The sequence below is a fragment of the Ctenopharyngodon idella genome, chromosome 5, assembly GCF_019924925.1.
Source record: "Ctenopharyngodon idella isolate HZGC_01 chromosome 5, HZGC01, whole genome shotgun sequence".
In the NCBI taxonomy this organism is placed as follows: Eukaryota; Metazoa; Chordata; class Actinopteri; order Cypriniformes; family Xenocyprididae; genus Ctenopharyngodon; species Ctenopharyngodon idella.
The window spans coordinates 25,040,174-25,052,906 of NC_067224.1; the positions used below are offsets into that span (position 1 = coordinate 25,040,174).

Below are 12,733 nucleotides of genomic sequence, written 5' to 3' on the forward strand. Positions count from 1 at the left end.
CACCTAAATACTTTTAGACACTTTAAAATCAAGTAGATATTAGGTTACTTAGAATGAATGAAATGTAAATATTTATTAATAAAATTTTATAAAATTTCTATTTGTTTTAGAATTGTGAAGTAAGCTGAACATTTGAGGTGTGAATGAAGATATTTTAAACAACCTGAAACTAGTTCCAATTTCCTGCCTATTCCACTCTCAGTCTCTCTTTCAGTTCCTCTTACTTTCTCTCTTTCTCCAACTGTCTCTTTTTCCTCTCACTTCCACTGTTTCTCTCTCTCTCTCTCTCTCTCTCTCTCTCTCTCTCTCTCTCTAACTCTCTCTCTCTCGTCTCCCTTCCAATTCTGTAATCCTACCAGAAAATCTGCCAAATGGTGCCATATTACTAGTTATTTTGTTTTTCAGAAAATACATTTACCATCTGGAGCTCGCACACACGTACACACACACACGTACACACACACACACACACACACACACACACACACACACACACACACACACACACACACACACACTACCCCTACCCCTAAAACTACCCATCACAGAAAACTTTCTGCATTTTTACATTTTTAATAAAACATTGTTTAGTATGTTTTTAAAGCTATTTTAAATATGAGGACTCATGAAATGTCCTCATATTTAATGTTTACGTCATAATACCAGTGTAATACCCATGTCATTATACAAATTTGTGTCCTCATAAATCACAAAAATGCACACACACACACACACACACACACAAAACATTCATCTTGGAATATCTCAGTCTCTGAGATATATGTAATTCTTAAGCAGCTAGTTAAAGTTAATGAATTTCAATATTCAATAAGCCCAGTCTGTCACACCCTCAGGAGACAGGCTTTGTTGACCTGATGCTAATGTGTTAGTTCTCAGACAATGGCAATTTACTGTCTTTTGTGTGAGAACTAATCTCTGTTAATAGCTTGACACAATCAGGTCTGTCCAGCTGCAACAGAGATTTATGTGAACGACGGTGTGTGTTGTTTTTTGGGATACGACAGTCAAAGATGTCAAATCAGAATGAAGGTAAAATCTGTTTTAATCAACGGGGTAGGATATATTTGGAAATGAATAATAAAGACACAGATATTATGAGAATGTAGATGTGTTGGCAGAATAAAATTAATTGAAAAGAATAACATGAATTTATTTGAATAGTCTGTAGGTTAAGTGAACAGTTAAAGGAATCACATCATTTTCCTGTATAGAGTGAAAGAACTGTCTTTTTAGAGGTTTAGTGTTTTCACACGAGTGGTAACACACAAGGTATGGAGAAAATTAAATATTATTAGAAATAAGCAAAATGAAAAAAAAAAAAATAGGAATGACCCAGATTACATTAAATAAAGGTTCACTTACAGCAAGAATAAACATGCTGTATGCTGACTAATGGATTTGTTATATGCCATGAATTCCTGGCCAAAGCCATACATAATTTTATTTTTAAAGGTTTTTTTTTTTATTATTTACAACATTTTCTGCCCCATGTTAATTATTATGCAGAATGTTGCAGTTCAATAATAAAACACTTCTTTGATTCAGGTAATTTGATATATTTTGTACTGTAAACAAGTTCCTTCACTTCTTGATATCTCATGAATCTGATTCTGAAGCAAGACTTGAGCATCACTGCATGTATTAAAGAGTTTCATAGTTAGTAACTAATGTGTGTGTGTGTGTGTGTGTTTAGATGTGCATTGATAGTGAATTGACCTCCCTGTCTCAGATAAAGTAAACAGAGACAGACAAGCACAGTCTGTAACCTTTAACCCCACATACAAAAGGCTCCGTCCGTCTCCAGACATGGGTATGCTATTTGTGTATTTAAGATATGTATCTAACATATACTGTATATTGTGAATATTAAGGTTTATGTGAAAGGGGCATGTTTTTCTTCCTCTATTTTAAAGAGTAAAATTTACACTGATTACATTTAGTGGATGTTTTGTTGTAAAGCCCTTAAAAAGAGTCCTCCTCAGTTATACTCGCACTTTAAAAGGGATTTTGATCTGATTAAAATTTTGATCTGTGACCCAGGGAGATGATGGTGTCATTTAGAGTGAGTTCATTACCAATTGTCATATCTTGTATACAGTAATTAGCAGCGCAAACATACAAATAAACAACCCTGCCAATCACTAAACCCCGCCTAAGTTTAAATGCAGATGACCGATAACGAGGGGCTGATGGGAGGAGGGGCTGCTAATGTATGTGTGTATTTTCGCAGGGGGGATGGGGGTCCAGCAAACACATAAATGACGCCTGTAGACAGTGACTCCAAATCAGATGCGACTGGCTTGCGGGATCTTCGTAGCAACATAACATTTAAACCGACTTCTGCAACCCAAAGGATTTAAACAATCGCAGTCATGACTTCATCCGTTTCCTGCGCGCTCTTTCTGTTGATATCAATCGTTCTCCCGTTGTCTTTTGCGTTATCGGGGGAATACTGTCACGGCTGGACGGATTCCTTCAACTCTTGGCACCGGGGATTCCAGTGTCCGGAGCGCTTTGACGGCGAGGACGCGCGCTACTGCTGCGGGACATGCGTGCTCAGGTACTGCTGTACATACGCGGAGGCGCGCCTCGATCAGAGCACCTGCGACACGGGCTCCGAATTTGAGAACACGGATGACATGAGAAAGATGACAGAAAGTGGTGAGTATTTATATAAACTTGTGTAATTTATAATGTTTTTGTAGTAGTGTACGATTCATTTAAGGAAATAAACTTTTGTTTTTAATAATTTTACGGAACAAATGTATTGGCCACTGCTGACTACCAATGCACTTTTTTCAGTTTTGCCTTTATATAATCCCTTGAGTAACATTGTGTGAATAGAAATTCAGAAATTAACCTTTTATTAAGGGCGATATTTACCCAATGCAGTTGATTTTGGGGACCTTTTTTACTTTGTTATTTTTTCTAAGTATATTAAAATACCTAGACCTAGAATGTTTTCTTCTTTTTTTTTTACAAGGAGAATTTTAATTTTAATCAATTTTATTTTTCGAAATTTCCATGGCATTTTTCACCAATACCTGACACGCGTATTTTTATAATCCACATGTTTAATTCTGTTTTATCTCTCTTTCTCTTCCTCTCCAGTTCCAACATATCTCCCCTTTGTGATTGTGGTGAGTGCGTTCCTGTCGTTCGTTCTGGTCGGTGCAGTTGTGTCTATCTGTTGCTGCCAGTGTGTGAAACCCAAAGCGAGTGATCGACCAACAGGGCCATCCGCTGCTCAGACCAGCCTGTTGGAGTCTGGAGGACCCTCTGTGGACAGTTCCACCCCATCCCGCACCTCCACTTCAGGCTCCTCCATGACAAACGCTCGTCCTCCACCATCTGAACTCAGCGTTAACCTCTACGGCCCGATGGGAAACACATTTCCAACTTCTCAGTCGCAGCAGTATGTTCCTCCAGTCCCCCAGGGGGCACCACAGTTCTATCAGCCCTACATGAATTACGCTCTCCCCCCAGAACGCAGCATGTTGATGGCCCCAGCGTTCCTAGACAGCCGTTCTGCATTTGGGCAGGTACACGGGCAGCCTTTTCCTCAGGCCCCCATGCACACGGAGCCCATCTATCCCACTGTCACTATCTGATGATGTTTATAAAGCTACTACTGGACTGTAAAACTCAGTGGGGCTGTACGCAAAGAATAGGAATGTCTCTTGATTGTTTTTTAGTGTCTTGGATGGTTTCCACAGACATTTTCTGTACCCACATACACAATCATGACTGACATTATGATGGTCATGGTTGGTACCTTTTTATGTTGTATTAATGCTTCTCATAGGAGTGTATTTGGATGAACACTTGATTGTTTGCTCAGCAATCACTGATTGTAATGTTATTTATAACAGATTAGAGAATAAATTTATTTTCGTAGGAAATTTCTTTGACTATTCTAATTTTTACATGTGTGGAACTACACTTTTGAAAATAAAGGTTCCTTACTGACATCTATGGTTCTGTGAAGAAAATTTAACATTTATGGAATCTTTCCATTCCACAAAAGGTTCTTTATACTGGAAAAAAGGATTTTTTTAAATGTTCTTTACAATCAGAAAAACGGGTTTAATTTACTGAAATGAAGTGCAATCTTTTCCTTAAACTGAACTAGAAATCTTCTAACTATCTGAACAGTAAGTGTCTCTTTGTCCTGCAAAGAGCTTTGGGTTTTTCTTTACAGTACTTTGTGATTGTAAAGCTCTCCAGCCGTTACAGCTGCTTGTGTGTGTGGCTGAGCAGGTTTTGTGCGTATGTGAATGGTTTTGTGCGTTTGTGTGTGGAAACGGCAGGAGGGGAGAGGACAAAAGATGCAGATCTCCTCACGCCCCTGAGAGTGGGATTAGCGCAGGTAAAGAGGGGTGTGTGAGTGAGATTAGGCTCTGGATGGCCCAGCTGGAGTCTAAGCAGATGCGTATGAGTTCATTAACGAGCTGCAGATGAACCTACTGAGTTTCAGCCCAAATCCTGTTATGATGTAAAACATGTAATGCGAAACACCAGAAGCTAAAGACACATGAATAAATACAGCCATGCAGCCAAATAAATCCGCTCAGGTACAACTGTAAATATAACCAATCTGCTTTTCCTCACTCAAACACAATCACATACCCCCGGTTTCACAGACAAGGCTTAACCTAGTCCTAGACTAAAATGCATGTTTTAGCTGTTTCAACTGAAAGTAACCTGCACTGACATATCTTAAAATATGCTTTGTCTCAAGATGTACACTATTAATGTGTTTTTTCTAGTGAACGTTTATAAAAGCTACTTAAGTGCCCTAATTGAACTAAGGCCTAATCCTGGCTTAGGCTAAGCCCTGTCTGTGAAACTGGGCCATAGAGTTTTAACTTTAATGCTAAAAGGAGAACAGTAAAACACAAAAGCTTCTGAAATGTCTACTGTTTTAGTTTCACATACACCCTGCTTGGTCAAAAACTTCTTCATGTAAATATTAAAGTATATGTATTATAATAGGTAAGCATTTAGACTTTCATTTCACACCAAAATTGAAATATTAATGGTTAAATAAAATTAAACTCTTTTGCAAATCAAAAGCTTTTGATTTTATTGTAACGTAATTTACAACAAAACACCTGGATTATGCATTTACAATGGAAGTCTATATACTTTTGAGAACCCCCATTGTCCAACACAATATTTGAAGATATTTTCTCTGCTGTATGACAATTCTGCTTGTTTACAACATTTTATTAACAGAAACAGTAAACATGATATATAAAAGTAATTAAACAAGATTCATTTTGTAATTTTATAGGATTCAAGACTCCTGTTTTTCAATAAAATAATAGTTACTGAGGAGAAAAAGACTTGATTTTTGTGTCTTGATTTTCTGTTTTTAGCATTTCTAAATATTTTTAAGTCATCCAGTTAGCGCCAGTGAGTTTGCTGATGCCCCTGGTTGAAAACCACTGTAGTACGAGTTAGTACAATGGTACGAAGTCCTTTTCGTTTTTTTTTTCAACTTAAGTATTGTAGAAATTTCTGAGGAAATCGCTAGCACGCCACAATTCTTTCCTTAAATGTAAATATCGCCCCCCTCAGGATCAAGAGTGGAGTGCAAAAAGAATGTAGAACCTTATACTGGTAAAGACATTAGCAAAAAAAAAAAAGAATGATTCTTGCATTGTTTGGGGTCATGGGTGAAGGGTCAAATTCCAGATACATATCAAGCCAAACACAGACGAAGTGACACAAAGAGAGAGAAAGATAATGAATCAATCAGATGACATAACCAACTGAAAGGACTTGTATAATTATATTAATTTATCATGACAAGACTTCCACAGTTTATTAGTTTAACACATTTTAATTATTAAAAAATTATTTTCAGAAAAGATGAGACATAATCACAATGATTCAATACTGAAGAATCTAACAAACTCTTAATGCCCATTCGGTCAAATTCCAGAAAACAAAGTAACAGCTCATTGCTCAAACTGAATGGAGGTTCTAAAAGAAGTCGCGCTTTAGAACTCTCATTGAACTTGTGTTCTGTAATTTTTCTACTTCTAAGAGGCTGTTCACACAGAATGTGTTCTTGTGTTCAGTTTGCGTAATAGTTCATTGTTGTATTTGTTTCAATGCCTGTTGCACCATGTCTCATTTTTTTCAGCATCTCATGCCATTAGCACCACTTTTTAAAGATGCTTAAAGGTAGAAACTCATTCTGTTCTATTCCAATGCTCTCCATCTACATCCTGTGTGAACGGCCCTCAAGACATTCTAGAACACTGACATGGTCTGAGACAGTCCATGGTTACATAATAAAAAAACAAAAAAAAAAAACAATTTGCACTGTTATCAAGAAAAACATTAAAAGACATATGTGAAATCATATTATTATTAATTAATTAATTAAAATGATTCAAGATCCGTTTAAGCATTAAATGAATACCGTACAAACAGCTCTGTTGGCTAAAGCCACTTCAGGGAATTTAGTTTAAACTAATGCATTAGAATTAAACCCCACACAGAATAGCACACTTCAATGTTTCTAAACCAGCATCCATTTCCACTACAAACTAAATACAGACACAATACAAACACAATATCAAGGTTTCACTTATATAAAAATGAAATGAAAAACTAAGACCTCAAGTACACTGAAGCAGGAAGACAGATGAAATACAGGATCACTATGATGGGTCAAGTTATCAGACTGCAGATGGTCCATTCCTTCAGGACAATGGTGTGTGTGTGTGTGTGTGTGTGTGTGTGTATAAATGCACAGTGTGGGTTTGTGGCTTCATGGTGACTGCCAGTGTGTATGTTTGGAAATGTGCATGCATGAGAGCGTAAGTGAGTGCATTTATGTGTAAATTGTTTTCTGATAGGATTGTGTATGTTAGTCAGGTTTTCTCAGGAGTTGTTTAGAGGCATGTGTGTCACTCGTCTGGTTTTCTCTTAGGTTTTTTAGGGTTGCGTGAGCGACTTTTGGCTTTGCAGAGAGGACAGATTGGTGCATTCCGATGGATTTGCTGGTGGCAGGACAGACAAGCCTGGAAATTAAACAAATTAAATCAATTTCATCTCTTTGACTCCAGACATACTGTATACATTCAATTCAATTTAGCAGTTTCTAATGTGTTTCCACAATAAGCAGGTACACTACCATTTCAAAAGCTTGGGGTCAGTTTTTTTTTTTTAAAAACTGATATTTTTATTCAGCAAGGATACTTTCAATTAATCAAAAGTGACAGTAAAGACATTTATAATGTTATGAAAGATTTCTATTTCAAATAAACTTTCCATTCATCAAAGAATCCTGAACTAAAATCCATCATGGTTTCCACAAAACATATTAAGCAGCACAACTGTTTTCAATATTGATAATAATAATAAATGTTTCTTAATATGCACAAAAATCAGCATATTAGAATGATATTTGAAGAATCATGTGACACTGAAGACTGGAGTAAAATTCAGCTTTGCCATCACAGGAATAAATTACATTTTAAAATATATTAAATATAATATATTAAAATATATTATAGAAAACTGTTTTTACTGTATTTTTTTTTTTTATCCAATAAATTCAGCATTTTAAACATTAAAAAAATCTTACTGACCCCAAACATTTGAATGATAATGCACATTTAAACCTTTTTATCTAGATTTGGAAATCCCATGTTTTGCAATCCAGGATCAGGTAATCCATCCTACGTTTCTCAAAATCTCTTCTTTTAGTTTACATACTGAAAGGCTTAATAGGTAGCCTAAAGTGTACTTCTAAATTAGTACTTTATGTCACAATCTGCGTGTTTAGTTTCATTTTCATGGACTTCATGGTTTGTTTCTCTTCAGTTACCTGCTCCCTTTGTTCTAGTTTCCCGCCAGTCATTAGTTGTCATGGACATTCATTCAATCATCACACCTGTTCGTTATTTATTCATCATCGCTGTGTATTTAAGTTCCTCTTTGTGCTCCATTCAGCTGTCCGGTATTGTTGTTCCTACATGCTGTTACGGTGCCATTTTCCTGCTTGTCAACTGTGGAGTACCTGAGTTTGTTTTATTTAATAAATCTTTTGTTTTGTGGAACCTTTTGAACTCTTCATCATGATTACCTGGAACTATACGTGACACTTTAGCAGTTAAACTAATCTAGAGCAAAATAAACACATAAATGCGTGTATATTACATTGTATAAATGTTGTATTTTTTTTGACTAGTTTTAAAGTTTTATTACATTCTTGTTCCTGAAATCCACCCTTCTGCTGGGATCAGGATAATCCTGATATTTTTTTATTTTTTTTTTTGGATCAAAGGTATCCTGATCTTACTAAAACAACCAAGATTGGATTTTGCGATTTAATCCAATTTCAGAATCCTTTTTTTCTTTTGAACAACCCAAGATTTGATCCAATCCGACAGCTGAAATCCAATCCGATTCAATTCAGAACTCAAGCTCACAACTAAGGTAATATATTACTTCTTTTGCCAGTAATGTGTAAACACTGTCAAATAAGCTAAATATATTTTTCCATATGTAATTGCTGATGTGTTAGTGTGTGTACACAGATAGAGATGCACTAATGTAAAAAAAAATGGACCTTCATAGGTGGCGGCTGCTGGCGGAATGTGGCTGTCTGCCTGGCGTCCTGTTTCCGTGCAGCTTGAAGTTGCTGGGCTGCAGCCGCCGCTGCTGCTAGGGATTCTGGGATAGGAGGTTCCTGGGGTTCTGTCTGCCACTCAGCCTTTTGCTTTTCAAAGTAACTGAAAGGAGAGGAAGAGCACACAAATAAACAGTAAGCATTTTAGCCTTCCTTTGCACACCATACACACTCTCTGTCTCACAATTTCTCTGACTCAGCTTTAAGAACTACTCTGTTGCAAACACACACTCCTACACTGCAATGACTCATTTTGAGGAGTTCCCCCAGTCAAACACACACACACACACACAAAGGAACCGTGTTACTAACTCCAATGAGAGCTTCTCCTCTTCCTGGCTGAGGTCAGGGAGTCTCTGTAAGCCGAGGGTCATCCTCAGGGCGTCCACGTGTTCTTTCAGGGGCTTGTATTCATCATGGAGACGTCTGGTTGACTCCAGCAGTTTGTTCAAGTCACTCTCAGACTGTTTGATAGTGTTTTCCATCTGGGAGAAGAAATACAGCAACTCCATAAATCACAATTGTGGGAAACTAATGGTTAGGCATCTGATCTGGTCACACAGGGGTTACTGGGTCAGATCCTGGATATTACAGGACAATTGAGCTTGTAGAGTATACGCTATAGAGTACCATTCAAAAGTTTGGAGATTTTGAAAGAAGTCTTTTATGCTCACCAAGGTTCCATATATTTGAACATACAGTAATCTTGTATTATTGAAAATATAGTAAACAGTAAAATAACTTTTCTATTTTAATATATTTTCAAATGTAATTTGTTCCTGCGATGACAAAGCTGAATTTTCATCATCATTTCTCCAGTCTTCAGTGTCACATTCTAATATTCTGAATTGGTACTTGAGCAACATTTCTTATTATTATCAAAGTTGAAAACAGTTGTGTTGCTTAATATTTTTTTTGTGGAAACCGTGATGCATTTTATTTCAGGATTCTTTGATGAATAAAGTTTAAAAAAAAGTACTGACCCAAACTTTTGAACAGTAGTGTATATTGTAACATTTTATTTTTTTGCCTTTGAAGGATAGTTCACCCAAAAATGAAAATTGTCATAATTTACTCATCCTCAAGTTGTTCCAAACCTGTATGAATTTGTTTGTTCTGCTGAACACAAATAAAGATACTTTGCAGCCAAACAGTTGATTGGTCCCATTGACATAGTATGGAAAAAAATACCTATTATGAAAGTCAGTGGGGCCAAAGTTTGGTTACCGACATATCTCAAAATATCAAATATCATCTTTTGTGTTCAGCAGAAGAAATAAATTCATACTGGTTTGGAACAACTTGAAGGTGAGTAAATGAATTTTAATTTTTGGGTGAACTATCCCCTTAAGTCATAGTAAGTGTAGATGCGTTAGATATACATTTACTTTATTGAGTGCACTACAAACATTATAAATAGTGCAACGAAAACCAACAAATCTATTATCATCTAATATGTGATGTGTAAATTTTTTTTCTTATTTACCACATTAATGTCAGCATGTATGAGACGCAGCTCCTCTACGTGAGCCATTTTCTCCTGCAGCAGAAGATCCATTTCCTGTTTGTACTCTCTCAGGTGCTTCTCCTCTGACTCCAGAGCTTCAAACTCGCTCCTCAGTCTAGACTTGATCTTCTCCATCTGAATTGTCTTATTCCTGTAAAATCACACAGACACACTAAACATATAGCCGGTGCTTGACAGCATATTACAATGCAATGCAAAGACTTCTGATCTGGTGCATGTGGTTTTCAACGAATAAGACATCTATTATGTGATTTCAGTGACCCGGTCACAAAACGTTTTAGACCTCGTGTGTGCACATCAATACTTAACCAGACAATCATGTGTATGTTTGAGGGCTTTATAAATGATTAAGAACCGTTCTGCAGGAAATGAACCGTTTGCTCTGCAGTTTCGTGTCTAACCACAACAGGATGCTTTTCACACTCATCCACGCTAAAACGACGGTGTGATTAGAGACTTAGTTAATGCAAAATTAGTGCGAGATGTTTTCAGATTTAGTGCAAAGCGTTTTTATGGTTTAAGCGATTTGCTTTAGCATCATGATCGACACAAAGAGTCTGTGAAAGAAGGAATTGCTAATATTATGTTTTTAGGTAGAATATACACGCAAATTCATGCATTGCTCATTAAATGCAATGATTAAGGGAAAATACGCCGTTTTTCGCGATCCAGGCGGAATTGGCCAGATGTTCAACACAGGCTAGCGAATCTGCTTTAGGATCATTCTCTGCTTTTCTTACCTTATTTCTTTGATGTTTTCTAGCTTGCACATTATCTCTTGTTCGTCCGCCATGGTGGACTATGAAATTGTAAGACTTTTGTGGTAATAAGAAAAGAGGCAACGATTGTAGCGGGTATCCCTCTCATAAGAAAGACAATAGAAATGCTAACCAGCTGTGGACAACAGCAACAAGGCGCTGACTACATTTCCCACAATCCTCGGCGGGGTTTAAAGGGAGAGTGTGTTAAATAAAACCTATAAAAGCGTTTATCAGACGGTGATGATTTTCAGAGTAAATGTTCTCATATGAAATGTTGGGTAATCTATTCAAGAAATGTAGCCAACTAAGATAGATACCAACCACATTTAGAGACAGAAGTACAAAAGTAACTTGTTAGCCTACATTTAAGCCATTTCATATTTTTAAAAGTATGAAATATTAAATAGTCAACTGTGTGATTTAGTACATTTATTAGAAAAAACAAACAAATGAACTAATACAGAAAACATCTATATTTCTGAAATTACTGTTTATGCAACTTCATTCACATGACATATCACTAATTTCACCAGCCTTGAGTGTATCAATATACATAGGATACATTTTTCCATATTCGTGTACCATGGTATTTCAGAGGATGATACATGCCCGAAAACAGTGGTAGTTAACCATTATTTTTGATACTTTAAGTGCATGATCTTATTGTGATGGTCAGAATTGTCTTTATCTACTACACAAACTGCGCTTTAACACCTGTTTGAACTTAATAGACCTTATTCATCATATATAGGATGCAATAGGATAGGATGCGATAGGATGCATTTGCAGTTTTGATTTTGATTGCTTGTAGGCAGTGTTGGGCAGTAACTAGTTACGGTAATAATATTACTTTTTGCAGTAACTAGTAGTGTAACTACTTGCTAATAAGATTTCAGTAATAATATTAGTTACCATCCATAAAACAGCTTGTTACTTAGTTACTTTTGATGCTTTCTGATTTGAAATCCAATAATTTCTAGATTTATTTTAATTTTCACGACTCGCAACAGGCACATGAGGTCACCAGTGCAGAAGGCAAGCTTGGAAGCTTACAATCAGTGGAAATATTGCCATTACATTGATTTTGTCAGGAGAAAAGATGATCTGAAAACCGTTGTGTAAGTTGTGGCATTACTTTATTCCGGCATTACATGGCTTGCCCCCCTCTGATCCCGATATAAATCATAATTAAAAATCTTTTTTTGGAAAATGAAACATTTTCTTGTGATTTATTTTGATAAAATACATCATGAAATATAATCCTATATGGGTAACAGAGAAATTATAGCTCCAATTTGTTTCAAGCTACACATGACAATTAATGAGATTAATACAACACTTTTAGGCCTACTTAGAAGTCACTATCAACCACCACTGAGTGTTTGTAATAACTACTGACTGCGCTCCAGTGTGGATTTTGGTCAAATGAGGAGGCAGAAATATGATGTTAGTAACATTTTAGAAGAATTTTTTGGGGAAGATATACAATTACAACTTCTGTGGGGCATGAAGGAAAAGTAATATAGCCTAACTAGTAGTGTTACCAATTACTGTTGCCAGAAAGTAATAAGTAAAGTAATAATAGGCTATTACTTTTTAAAGGAGTAACTAATGAGTAATAAATTACATTTTTTTTTGAGTAACGAGCCCACCACTGCTTGTAGGCAAATATCACTTAATCCAGTAACTGTTTTTAAGAAACCAAATGATTCAGTTCGCGACTGAGCTGTCCCAATGATTCAGACCGAATCGCGATCCACGTTTGAGCAA

At 36.3% G+C, this 12,733-nt stretch overlaps 2 protein-coding genes across 2 annotated transcripts; one reads left to right on the forward strand and one right to left on the reverse strand.

Annotated features, from left to right (window-relative positions):
* Positions 1-2,230: 2,230 nt before the first annotated feature.
* Positions 2,231-3,917, forward strand: shisa2a (shisa family member 2a). The gene is made up of 2 exons (XM_051894521.1): positions 2,231-2,682; positions 3,133-3,917. Exons 1-2 carry the CDS (start codon positions 2,394-2,396, stop codon positions 3,630-3,632), a joined length of 789 nt encoding a protein of 262 aa, XP_051750481.1. The 5' UTR covers positions 2,231-2,393; the 3' UTR covers positions 3,633-3,917.
* A 1,932-nt stretch (positions 3,918-5,849) lies between these two features.
* Positions 5,850-11,141, reverse strand: zc4h2 (zinc finger, C4H2 domain containing). Its single transcript, XM_051895683.1, has 5 exons — positions 10,943-11,141; positions 10,161-10,332; positions 8,987-9,159; positions 8,615-8,777; positions 5,850-7,061 (listed from the first exon to the last, which is right to left on the reverse strand). Exons 1-5 carry the CDS (start codon positions 10,993-10,995, stop codon positions 6,948-6,950), a joined length of 675 nt encoding a protein of 224 aa, XP_051751643.1. The 5' UTR covers positions 10,996-11,141; the 3' UTR covers positions 5,850-6,947.
* Between the last annotated feature and the right edge of the window lie 1,592 nt (positions 11,142-12,733).